At 58.1% G+C, this 12,523-nt stretch overlaps 1 protein-coding gene across 8 annotated transcripts in view; it reads right to left on the bottom strand.

The window, feature by feature from the left end:
* Positions 1-1,848: 1,848 nt before the first annotated feature.
* Positions 1,849-12,523, bottom strand: part of SRC (SRC proto-oncogene, non-receptor tyrosine kinase) — a 56,226-nt gene continuing 45,551 nt past the window's right edge. For 6 of the 8 annotated variants that reach the window (XM_033840316.2, XM_033840313.2, XM_033840315.2 and 3 more), the window contains 7 exons: positions 10,750-10,899; positions 9,104-9,259; positions 6,842-7,021; positions 5,841-5,917; positions 4,724-4,877; positions 4,430-4,561; positions 1,849-4,121 (listed from right to left, as the gene is read on the bottom strand). In XM_033840316.2, the coding sequence (XP_033696207.1) occupies positions 3,913-4,121; positions 4,430-4,561; positions 4,724-4,877; positions 5,841-5,917; positions 6,842-7,021; positions 9,104-9,259; positions 10,750-10,899 (1,058 nt within the window). In that variant the 3' untranslated portion in view covers positions 1,849-3,912. The remainder of the gene's footprint in view (positions 4,122-4,429; positions 4,562-4,723; positions 4,878-5,840; positions 5,918-6,841; positions 7,022-9,103; positions 9,260-10,749; positions 10,900-12,523) is intronic. The other 2 variants (XM_033840317.2, XM_033840320.2) reach the window with 2 other exon arrangements.

The following is a 12,523-nucleotide window of genomic DNA, read 5'->3' as shown; positions in this document are numbered from 1 at the left end:
GACCACCCTTGCAAGTTCCAGGGGGTCAGGGAAAGCGCCCAGAGGTGGTCTGTGGCCTTTGAGATGTTTTGAAGGATGAAGAGGAGTTTGCCAGGTTGCAGAGAGGAAAGAAAGGGCACTCTAAGTCGTGGAAACAGCCTGGGCAAAGGCACGGAGGTGTGAGAGGGTCTGGAGGAGAACCAGAGCCGTACAGAGATTGATAAGGAAATAAAATCTGAGACGGAGACACAGAGAGAGAGAGACTAGAGAAATAGAGACGGCCACGAGGCACAGAGAAAAAGAGAAACTAGCAACAGTGAGAAACAGACACATACAGAAACGGAGACAGAAAATCAGAAGCACACAGAGAAAGACCAATTAGTGCGGGGGGAGGGGGTTTAGGGAAGAGGAAAGAAACACAAAAAATTGTGAAGACAAGAGAGCCAGGGCCAGAGAGCCTGAGAGAGAGCTGAAGAGGCACAGACAGACAAAGAGAGACAAAGACGGAGGAGGCAGAGAGAGACACACACGCATTGAATCACTTGGTGAGACCAGCGAGAGACGGAGATAAAGGGGTCTCGGGGCTTCTTCCCCGGCTCGACCCGCGGCTCACCAGCGCGCAGGCGCACTCCCGACCCGCCGCGTAGCGCGGACGAGCGCTTTGTCCCCGCCGGGGCTGGGGCGCGTCCCCGGGCTGGGCTGCTCGCAGGTGTCCTTGCGCCCCCCGGTGCATGGGGGCCCTGGCGGAGCGGCCGGCGCCCCGTGCACGCCCTGAGCCCACAAGCATCCACGCGGACACACACACTGCCCCGCGCAGACAAGCAGAGCCCCGCCACACACATCGGGGCCCGCGCCCCCGGGGGAGCCCACAGATTCAGGCAGAACCACCTAGAGTGGCGTCCCCGCAGTACACACAAATCTCTGCACACAGGGCCAGGAAAAACAGGTTCACACATCTGGACATCCAGACTCCCAGGCCACCTGGACACGTGTCCACACACCAACACAGACACCCATGAGCAAACAGGGCCACACGCATACCCCAGTGAACACAAAGGCACACACCCACAAGCGCACACTCACACCCATGCTCCTACCTCTGCTCCCAAGACACATGTACACCCATGGGGTCTCCAGGTGTCCATTCTGACCGGACATTGTGGTATTTGGCTTGTGAAAATGACAGTGAACAGAGAAACATCCTGATTTTGAAATCTGTTTTTAATTATACAGATTAAACAGTGTTACTACGACCAGAGGTAACTTACATGGATCGGTGTGTGATCTGATATAAAAGACATTTCTTCCTATAGACTGTTGCAAATGAACTTCCCAGATTGTGTGCCTTGGTGGAGGGGAGAAGGCAGGAGAGGAAGGGTCTTTGGATTTTTCTCCAGGGTGCCCAGGGCTTTTGCTAACCCAGTCTCACCAACCCCCCACCCACCCAGCCCAGCACTCCCGGGAAACACACAGCACGCACACAGCCACATCTCGCTGTGAGGACATCCACAACTCCACAAGGGCCTGACAGCCCTGCGGGGCCCCCAGGGTGTCAACTGCCACCACCCACCCAGGGCAAAGAGTCTTCAACTGCTCACACTTCCTGCTCACGAGCCCTGGGCTTCGCCTGGTGCATCTCAGACATAAGCAAGGTTTCTGCCAGGCACAGTCACTCCCCAAACTCAGGGATGGATGTGCACACAGCCGCATTCCAGAGGTCTCCAATCTGATCATGTCCCGCTCTGGCCTCAAGCCCTCCAGCCACCAATGCTGCCTGCACAAAGGCCCCTCTGACACAGTCTGTCCTCACATCCCACCCCCTCTCACTCTCCAGCACACAACAGATACTCAAGAAACCGCTGACCGAACTCTGAGGTCTGTTTGTGTTTAATCAGACAATATGCAAAGTATTTACAACCAATTCCAAATCCCCCCTCCCCCCACAGGCCTCGGCCGTGGAACGCAGGAACCCTAGGCCCTGCCCAGAGCCGGGGGTCCCCTAGGCCTCTGCATAGTCATCTGAAATCTACAAAACACTGTTTGTTTAAAAAAAAAAAAAGACAGTATTAGGACACCTTATACAAAGGACACTGGGCAGTCAGAAGGGGATTTGGGAGCGCGCTGGGGTAAGTGAGTCCAGATTCGACTGGGACGGAGACGGGACAGGAGAAGACTTGGGTAATAAACATGTATGAAAGGAAGAGTTGAAATTTCACAGGCAGGTACCACTTGGCCTCCCTCCCCACTGGCAGGGCCTGGCTGGCTCGAGAACCCCTGGCAGCAGGAACGTTATTGCTGTGATGGGGGGCTGTGGGTGAAATGTACAACAGGTCTGGGGGACAGAGCAGAGGGCGTTTTTACATGTTAAATATGAACACACATGGAGGAACATACACGTGCACACACACACACACACACACGCACGCACACAGGGGCCCTTGGCAAGATGCCTACAAACTGTTGGCTGCCCCATTTAAGAAGGACACACTGAGGTCCAGGGAGAAGCCACCACATAGCCCAAGGGCCAAAACACGGTCTCCTGATGCCATGGGCTGAGCTCACCACGTGATGCCAGGCCACAGGGTCTGGACAGGAGTGGAGCAGTTGCAGAGGCCATGGCCACAAATGGAGGCAGACACTGCAGCCCAGAGAAGGAAGCAGGGGCTGCCCGAGGGCACACAGCCAGTCCTGGTGTGTGGCAATAGACACCCCAGTCCTCCCTCCTCACCCCAGTCTAGGCACTCCTTTCCGTACTCGTGAGTTAAAGGTGCCAACTTGGGGAGAAGAGCAGGGGCCAGGCGTTGAAATGACACAGGACAAACTGGGCGAAGGAGGACCTGGGGTTCCTTCCTGAGGCCAGGGCCTCCCAATCATTTGGATCTTCTATTTCTGCTTGATTGCCTCCAGAGCCGGTGAGCTCACTCCCTTTCATGATTGGCTAGCTCCAAAGGTCAAATACCTCCCACCTTCTGATTGAAACCTGCCTCCCTACCCTTGTACCTTTCATTTCTAGCTCAGCCCCACATCTACCTCCACTCTCTCCCCCCACAATAGCCCACTGAGCAAACAGAGGCAGCAGGACTCTCTCTGCTATCTCTAACCCGTCCTCAGGCCCCTTGTCCCCTGGGCTGCCCCAGTCTGTCCACAGTGCCTCCAAGGACAATCCTGTTGGTTCCTGAGGAAGACAGAGGGAGCACCAGGTTCCAATCCCACCTCAACCCTGAACTGCTCTGTGGCCTTGGGCAAGTCACATCCCCTCTCTGGACTCAGTTTCCCCATGGGTAGTATGGGGACAAGGAATTGAAGATCTCTAAGGATCCCTCAGGTCTAAGAAGGGCAGGGTTTGAGGGAGGTGTCCACCCCACCCACCAGCAACAAGTCAAGCTAGGCCTCACCAGCCTGGGAGCCACAGCAGAGGGGGCTGGACCGAGCAGCCTCCACCAACAGGCGTTTCAGAAATGGGTGGCAAGGAGCAGGGTGGCAGGCAGGCCGAGGGCCAGTGGCCCATCACTCCTCTTTGGAAAGGCTCTTTGGCTATCTCTGCAGACAGACCTGGGGTGGCGTGGAAGTGGGAAAGGGCCAGTGCGTGCAGTAGGTTGAGGCTAAGAAAAGGGTGCCCTCAGCCCGGCCCTTCTTCCCAGTTCCTCCTGCTGAGACGCACAGAGCTCCAGGAGGGAACGCAGGGAGGAGGTGTGCGGCTGGCCAGGGGCCGGGGCACAGTCACTGCACCAGCCTTGGACCCCGCCCCCAGGGCGGCCCCAGGCCCCAAGCCCTTCCATGCCACAAAAGAGGGAGGGGCCTCGTCACTGGCAATTCAGCCCCACAGAGAGGATCAACGGGGGGCGGACAGGCAGAGGCAGGCAAGACCCCACGTCAGGGGCCACCCAGCTCAGGATCAAGCCAAGAAGGCAGTCTGGCCCTGCAGCCCACGCCCTATAGGTTCTCTCCGGGCTGGTACTGGGGCTCGGTGGACGTGAAGTAGTCCTCCAGGAAGGCCTGCAGGTACTCGAAGGTGGGCCGCTCCTCTGGGTCCTTCCGCCAGCACTGGCACATGAGGTCATGCAGAGACTCGGGACACTCGGGCGGGCAGGGCATCCGGTAGCCCCTCTCCACCTGGTCCAGCACCTCGCGGTTCACCATCCCTGTGGGCAGAGGGAAGCATGAGTAGGCTGGCCCCACTGAGGAAATTGGGGCAGAGGGAAGTTGATGGGAACAACAGAGAGGGCTTCCTGCCTAGGAGAGGGTGGCTGTGACCGTGGGTAAGGCCCCCCCCAAGGCTGGGAGCCCTCACCAAAGACAGAGCCTAAGATCAGATGGTCAACCTCTTTGTTATACAGATGGGGAAACGGAGGCCCTGGACGGGGTTTGACTTGCCCAAGGTCACCTGAGCAGAGGGGTCACCAGGGCAGGGGCAGAAGGACCAGAGATGGGCTGTGGGGAGCCCTCTTACCGGGGTAGGGCACCCGTCCCTTTGTCGTGAGCTCTGTCAGCAGGATCCCGAAGGACCACACGTCTGACTTGATGGTGAACCGGCCATAGAGGGCAGCTTCTGGAGCCGTCCACTTGATGGGGAACTTGGCACCTGCAGGACCAAGAAGGGTCGGGGGAGCTCAGGAGAACATCATGACCGCTCTGCCAGATAGGCCCCATTCTTATCCCCACTTGACAGAGGAGGAAACTGAGGCTCAGAGAAGGGGTGTGACTGCCCACGGCCACACGGCATCTGCCGGGAGCCTCTGCCCACCTTGCCGGGCTGTGTACTCATTGTCTTCGATGAGCCGAGCCAGCCCAAAGTCAGCCACTTTGCACACGAGGCTTTCTCCAACCAGGATGTTGGCAGCACGGAGGTCTCGGTGGACATAGTTCATCCGCTCCACGTACGCCATGCCTGAAGCGATCTGTAGGCAGAACCCAGGAGCCTGGATCAGGGGCCACCCCTTGCCCTTCCCGGATCACATGGCACATGCCCAGGGGTGGTGTTATCCCCAGGAGTGGATAGCCAACCAAATGCCCCACCCTTCCCAGTTCTTCAGGCAATGACGTCAATTTACAATAAATACTGTTGGCACAAAAAGCAGGACCAGTGCCCAGCAGGAGGAGGTTGCATAGGGCAAAGGACAAAGGGGAGGCACAAGACAAGATGCAGCCAGGGAAGTGGGGCGACCGTGCAAAAGAGGCCCAGATGCTCCCAGAGACACAGAGGAGCGTCAGGTCCTGCCTGTTGTCCCAAGTCCCCTCCCTGAACCTCAGTTTTCTCACCTGTCAAATGGAATAATAGCCATCTCTACCACCTGATTGTATTAAGGATTAAATTAAAAAGTAGTTGTTGGGGCTTCCCTGGTGGCGCAGTGGTTGAGAGTCTGCCTGCCGATGCAGAGGACACGGGTTCGTGCCCCGGTCCGGGAAGATCCCACATGCCGCAGAGCGGCTAGGCCCGTGCCATGGCCGCTGAGCCTGCGCGTCTGGAGTCTGTGCTCCGCAACGGGAGAGGCCACAACAGTGAGAGGCCCACGTACCCCCCACCAAAAAAAAAAAAAAAGTAGCTGTTGAGCACTGCCTACAGCAAGCAAGTACTAATACATGTTTGATGAGTGACTGACATTGACAGAGAAGAAAACTGAGGTCTGAGGTCCCATAGCAAGTCAGTGACTCCTGATGCCCAGGTAAGGGCTCTTTCTTCTGCCCGAACCACCACTCACAGCACCTGTAAGTGGTCCCAGTAATACATGGGATGAGATCAGTGAGTGTGGGGCAACCAAGACAAGGTCCTTGGAGGGGGCGCTCAAGAGGCCAGACATGGTTGAACCAGGTGGGTCAGAGAGCTCAAGGCCAGGCGTGGGAGCGGGGAGGGGCTGGCTCACCTGAGCAGCCATGTCCACCAGCTGAGGCAGCCGCAGGTACTTGCCCGTCTCCCCCTTGAGAAAGTCCAGCAAACTCCCTGGAGAGAGAGAAAGCAGCTCTAGCCCCCGCCCTGTCCTCCCTGAGCCAGGAAGCAGTGACTCCCAGATCTCGTCCACCGGGGCAGGCCGGCCTCACTTTAAGCACACAGCAGATTTTGTGCAAACCCATCTCTGAATGAAGTCTGTGTTTGTCACTTAAAAGGCAAGCAGGATAGGAAACAACCAAATGTCCGCCTCTAGGCAAACAGAACTGTGGTACGGCTATACTACGGAATACTACTCAGCAACAAAAAGGAACAAACTACTGATACACACGACAAGAAGGAAAACCCTCGGATGTAAAAGATTTAGCTATACGAAATTCTAGAAGAAACAACTCTGCGAAGACATTAAGCCCATCAGCGGCTCTGTGGGTTTGGGGCTGGAGAGCACTATCTGCAAAGGGGTACAAGGGTGCTTCCTGGGGTGACGGCCATCTATATCTCGGTTGTGGTAGGAGATACACAGCATAGCCATTTGTTAAACCTCACCGAACTGGACGCTTAAAATGGGTGTATTTTATCCCATGTAAATTATACCTCCAAAAAGTGGAATTTTGAAAAATAATTAATTTCAAAACCAAGTAAAAGTCAAGCCAGGAACTTGACCCAGATGTGCTGTGGCTCAGCTTGGAGGATTCAGGGAGCTCTCCTTCCAGCCCCAGAATGGCAAATGGCTTTCCAAAACCAGCAAATGGGGGGACATAGATGCATCGTGGGAAATCATTAAAAACGAAATGAACGGAGAAAGGCAACCTTTGGTTTAACTTTCCATTGACCTGGAAAGTTGGTTCTTTCCATTCATTCCGCCTTTAAAGGCGTATGCTCTAGATGTGGTGGGAGGTGAAGCACGTCCCACCTGCCCTTTTGTGAGGACCCCAGCCAGGGCTCACCCACGTGTCCGCGCCATCACGCAGGCCTCACCCTTGCTCATGTACTCCGTGACGATGTAGATGGGCTCCTCAGACACCACTGCGTACAGCTGCACCAGCTTCTCATGCCTCAGTTTCTTCATGACCTGGGCCTCCTGAAGGAAGGCCTCCGGAGACATCGTGCCGGGCTTCAGAGTTTTGATGGCCACCCTGGTGGCGCCATTCCAGGTCCCTGCATGGAAAGGGGTGCAGGCAGCCTCAGGGGAGGACCCCCATTCCCACCCCACAGGGACCAGGATCCGCCGGCCTGGGTACCAACTTCAGCTCTGGCCTCCCAGGCCACGTGACAAGCCCGGCCAAGGCCCAGCCCCTTTCTGGACCTCAGTGTCCCACCTGCACACAGGGCCCGCTCAAGAAACAGGAGCTGTTGTTCGGATGCTGATTATCAGAGATGTCCCCCAAGGCAGCACACTCATCTGAGAGTTGGGGGACCGTGGTTCCAACTCAACTGCCCTCTCCTGGGGAGGCGTGTTCCTTCGGGTGGCCCGGGTGTTAGCAGATGGAGCATGTACTCGTGGGGGCGGGGGGTGAGGCAGAGCCGGCCTCAGAACAAGGCCACCAGAACAAGAGCTCGTCTCAAGCCACACTCCCCGAACAGTAAGGCAGCACACTAAGTAGAAGGGCTCGGACGTCAGTCTGGCAGGAGTTTGGCTGCCACCTCTGCCTCCTCCCAGCAGTGAGACCGTAGGTGAGCCAGTTCCCCTCTCTGAGCCTCGATTTTCTCATCCGGAAAATGGGGATGCTATAGTATCCACCTGTGGGCTGTTTGAGGATTAAATGAGATTTTAGCCACTGGGCCAAGCCCACTGTAAGGACACAGTTAATAATAGCTGCAGCTGTCATTTTATTATTATCTGGTTTTTACATTGTGAGGCCTTAGGGGAAGCTGTGCTCTAAACCAGTGTGTTTAATCTGAGTTTTGTCCCAGCCGGGCCTGAGGCGCCTTGGGCCCATTCCTGCCCGTCTCTGGGCCTCCAGGTGCGAGCTGGGGCTCGGGCCCCTGTCTGTGGCCTTCCCGGCACAGGCCCTCTGGGCATGCGTACCAGGCGCTTCGTGAGTCTACCTGGATCACCCAGGGAGGAACGGGAGCCTCCCCCACTGACTGTTCACCGCACGCCCAAGCCAGGAATGAGTTTTGCAGCCACAGGAATGGCTGACGCCATGGATTTTTCAGGTTTTGCTCACGTCCTCTTTTTGTGCCTGTGCCTGGGAGCTGGCTTCTCATCCCCCTCCCCTCTCCCCAGCTCAAAGCCTCCCCTTCCCTGACTTGGCCTGACCTCCAGCCTGCAGGCCTCTGTCCCTGCAGTGCTGCCACCCAGGAACCCCCTCTGCTCTCCTCCATCATCTCTTCCTCTGAAGGGAGGGAAGTGGTGGTGGTGACGCCAAGTGAATACTGCGGCTCAGATGAAACAACCTTGAAAACAGCACACGGCCATCCACCACCCCCCCCACAACATACACACCCCCTCGCTGGACGCGCAGGCTCACAACAGCCAGGCCTGCCTCACCGCTGCCTCTGCAACTCCTGTGTCAGCAGAAACCAAAGCAGAAGGGGGCCTGGGTTTTGTCAGGGCTGCGTGGCATTTGTTTTCAAGGACGGTTTGGCCGTCTCTCCAGAGTTAGACAGGAGATCATTAACAGGCCTGGAACACGCCAGACCCTGTACTCCTTCTGTGAGCGGGGGCTTCTCTTCCCACAGCTGAAGCTAACGTGTGGACCCACACGGGGCCAGCGTTCTCTCAACCCCACCAGGGTGTCCTATTATCACCAGTCCCATTTTACAGTTGGGAAGATCGAGGCTCTGTCCATGAGTGTGACAAAGGAGAGCTGTGCATGCAATAGCAGGTGGGCTGGGTGGCATCCTGGAAGGCTTCCCAGAGGAAGTGGCACCTGAGCTTGGATCCACAGGAGGGTGAGTGGTTGACTCGGAAAAATAGCCCTCCAGAGTGAAGCCACCCAGCCCAGGCCGCACGGCACGTCACTGGGGCGTCACGATGCCCAGCCCTGAGCAGTTCTGGGTAAACAGGTACCACGGTGTGCGGAGGTGTGGCGGTCTACACCTCAACTTGCTGTCAGCCACCACTGGGGGAGCTCCATGTTGAAAGTAGAACCCACTGTTCAGCAGAGGTGATGGAGCTCGTGGAGGCGAAGGCTGGGGGACCCATGGGGCCTTGAGCTGCCACTTTGGACAGACATCTGCCTGGTTCGCAGGTGGGCACATGGCGGGGTGTGCGGGGCCGGGGCAAGGCCTTACCCATCCACACCTCTCCGAAGCAGCCCTGGCCCAGCTTGACCTCCAGCCGCAGCGACTCCCGGGGGATCTCCCAGGCGTCCTTGGCCAGGCCCTGAGTCTGTGGCTTGGACATGGGGCACACAGTGGTGAGGCGGTGGCACAGGCCGTCAGCATGTTCTGAAGACAGAGGCAGGGAGGTGGAGTTCAGGCCCGGCGTCCGTGCTGGGGTCTCCGTGTCCCGCAGACTTACACACTGTATACACACAGGCTTCGGGGAGGCACAGGACACCCCCAAGGCCAGGCATCCATACCCTATGTGTACACAACCGTCCCCAACACAGGCCCACACCACCTCGTGCATCTGCTCCCTGAGTCATTCATTCATTCATTCATCAGACTTTAAGCGGGGGCTACCTAGGCAGGTGCCAGGGACCCAGTGGAAACCTGCCCTCAGGAAGTGCATAGTCCAGGACGACACCCAACTTCCCTTAATCACCTCCGAGGACCACGAGTGTGACAGAGGAGAGCTGTGCATGCAATAGCAGGTGGGCTGGGTGGCATCCTGGAAGGCTTCCCAGAGGAAGCGGCACCTGAGCTTGGATCCACAGGAAAGTGAGTGGTTGACTCAGGAAAATAGCCCTCCAGGCAGAGGGCACGCTGCCTCATGCATGTGCAAAGGCCCTGAGGGAGAAATAAGCCCCTGGGTTGGAGGAACTGAAAGGAGGCCAGGGGGCTGCTGGAGAGTGACTGGGGGAAGGAGAGCACCAGGTAAGGCAGGGAGGCCAGCCAGGTTTAGACTACCCAAGGCCTCAGAGGCCACATGGGCGTCTTTATCCTAAAATTCCAAGGTAATCCCTGGAGGGTTTTGATCTGGGGGAACGGGGTTCAGAATGAAACCTACAGTGGTGGCCAAGGGGACAGAGCGGGATGGCAGATCCTAGAGGGATTCGGGAGGCCTAGCCAACAGAGGAGGAGTAGCGTGCGCTCTCAGGAAAGGCCACGCCTGCACGCGCAGGCCACGGCCACGTGCCACAGGCCCACAGACACCCACAGAGAGCTGTCCACGTGGGAGCACCCAGGCCATGACGCCTCAGTCCAGCCGGGCAGCCCTGAACATCCAGACGGATCGGCCACACTCCCGCACACTCGGCCTGGCCCGTGTATCACGCTCACGACCTGCGCACGTGAGCTCCCCGCCTGCGCGCGCTCTCTCTCCCGCTCGAGCCACCCCCTCCTTGTCTCCCGGTAACCAGTTCTAACTGGTCCTAAGGCTGCAGGGGCAAATGACACCGGCCTATGCCCCCTCCTTCCCAGCTCACTCCTCCAGGCATCCCCCTCCTCACCAGGCAGCTGCGGAGGAGGAGAGAGGATAGAGGGGCAGGTTGGGGTGGGGGGAGGGAAGAGGGGAAACAGGGAAGAGAGGGCACAGGGAGGAGAGAAGGAAAAAAGAGGGGGTGGGAGGAGGGAGAAAGGGGAGAGGAAGATGGGGGGAGGGGAACGGGAGCGCACACCCCCAGGGTGACAGAAGTCCTGGCCCTTCTTGGCCCCAAAGCCCCCCTCCTCAGGGTCTGCAGCTCATAGGATAGGCGGAGACCCCCGCATGCTCTCCGAGGGCCTACACTCCCCTGCGCCCAGCTGGCCGCCCGGGAGGCCTGGCCGGCACTCACTAGAGTAGTAGGCGACCAGCTGCTGCAGGCTGTTGAACTGGGTGCGGGAGGTGATGTAGAAGCCGCCGCTGTCCAGCTTGCGGATCTTGTAGTGCTTCACGTTGAGGCCCTTGGCGTTGTCGAAGTCAGACACTGAGAGGCAGTAGGCGCCTGCAGGGCAGGCCAAAGAGGAGCCGTGACCACCATGCCAGCCCACCGATGGGCCACGGCACCGAGCACACCGACCCAGCACGGGACGGAAGGGAGGCACAGGCAGAGCCAGGTCTGGTCCAGCCTGTCTCTGAGCACCCAGTTCTGGGGCGGCCACTGGGGCAGAGCTAAAGGACAAAGGGGCACCTGACCGGAGAGCCTTTCCATGAACGCTTGGCCCTAGCAAGACCTCTGAAGCCCAGGTGTGCATCCCAACTGTGTGACCTGAGCGAGTGGCTAGCCCTCTCTGGGCCTCGGTTTCCTCCGCTGCACAATGGGGCTACTTCCCGGGCTGCTGGGGAGACTCAATGAGCCTACATATAAGAGGGCCTGACACACAGTAGGTGCTCGATAAATGCTGGCAGGGAGCCTAACAGGAATGGTCCCGAGTGGCTGTGTGTCCCTGGCCTAACTGCCTTCCCTCTGGGGGTCTGCCCACGGGCACACTGTCCGGCCGGGCCCTGCCCCTTCCTGAAGACTCCAGGCTCAGGCAGGAGCGATCCTGGGCAGAAGACCACGTACTGGGTGTGGCCTGAAGGCTGCCAGAGCTAAGCTGGGCCAATCTCGATGGCCCCTCCCTGTTTCCCTTGAGCCTGGAAGAGCTCTGGGCTGGAAAAGTTTCCTTCTGCCCGACAGGCCTGGCTAAGCCTGAGCCTAAGAGATGCCTGGGGTGGCATCAGGGAACAAGGCTGAGCCCCAGGGGTAGGGGAGGAGGCTCCAGGGGCCAGAGAAAGCCTTTCTCGGGAAGCAGCACACAGGCCTCATGCTAGAAGCCCAGTCCGCACAGCCCACAAAACCTCTGGACAATCCTCAGGTGGGGGTTACAATCTCCAGTGTAAAGAAGGGAAAATGAGGCCCAGAGAGGGAAAGCAGCGAGCCTCAGGTCACCCAGCAAGTCAGGCACAGAGCTGGGACTTGAACCCATACCTGGGTCTCTAAAGCCTGCATTGGACAGCCATGACTTTCCACAGATGGCCAGGCCGTGTGCGTAGAGAAGCCACAGGCCTGAGTCTAAGGCCAAGCCCTGACCACATGTGCACACACACAGGTATGCCTGTGTCCAGTGGCTGTATGATCACACAGGTCCACACTCCCTAGGCCCTTGGGCACAAGGACAAACCCGTAACAATTCACTCCCACACAGCAACCCACAGACAACTCCACCCCCACGTGTGCACACACATGCCTGGACCCACACACGGCATGCACAGCCACATGACCTCTCAGAAATGCACACACATGACACAGATGCTCTGCCTTCCCATCTCCCACCGAGCCCCAGGCCCACAGGAAGCGGGAGCTCCGTAGCTATGGTGATGGAGTCTGCAACCCACGTGCGGAGGGGCTGGAGAGAAAGGGGTGATCATTCTCTGGTGGGGAGGAAGAACAGGAGAGGAAAAGAGGCCAGGACTGTTGGGGGAAGGGCAAAGCCAGGTCCCAGCACCCAGTCCAGCCCCTGAGGCCCCTAGAGAAGGGGAAGGAGAGGGGCCCATTGCATCAACACCCTCCCTGGGAATAGCCTTTTGCTCTGTGACCCTCAGACTCCCTGACAACCTGTGCCCATTCCTCACCTGAGGAACCTGAG

The sequence above is a fragment of the Tursiops truncatus genome, chromosome 15 (assembly GCF_011762595.2).
Source record: "Tursiops truncatus isolate mTurTru1 chromosome 15, mTurTru1.mat.Y, whole genome shotgun sequence".
Taxonomy (NCBI): domain Eukaryota; kingdom Metazoa; phylum Chordata; class Mammalia; order Artiodactyla; family Delphinidae; genus Tursiops; species Tursiops truncatus.
This window is presented reverse-complemented; position numbering and strand designations above follow the sequence as displayed.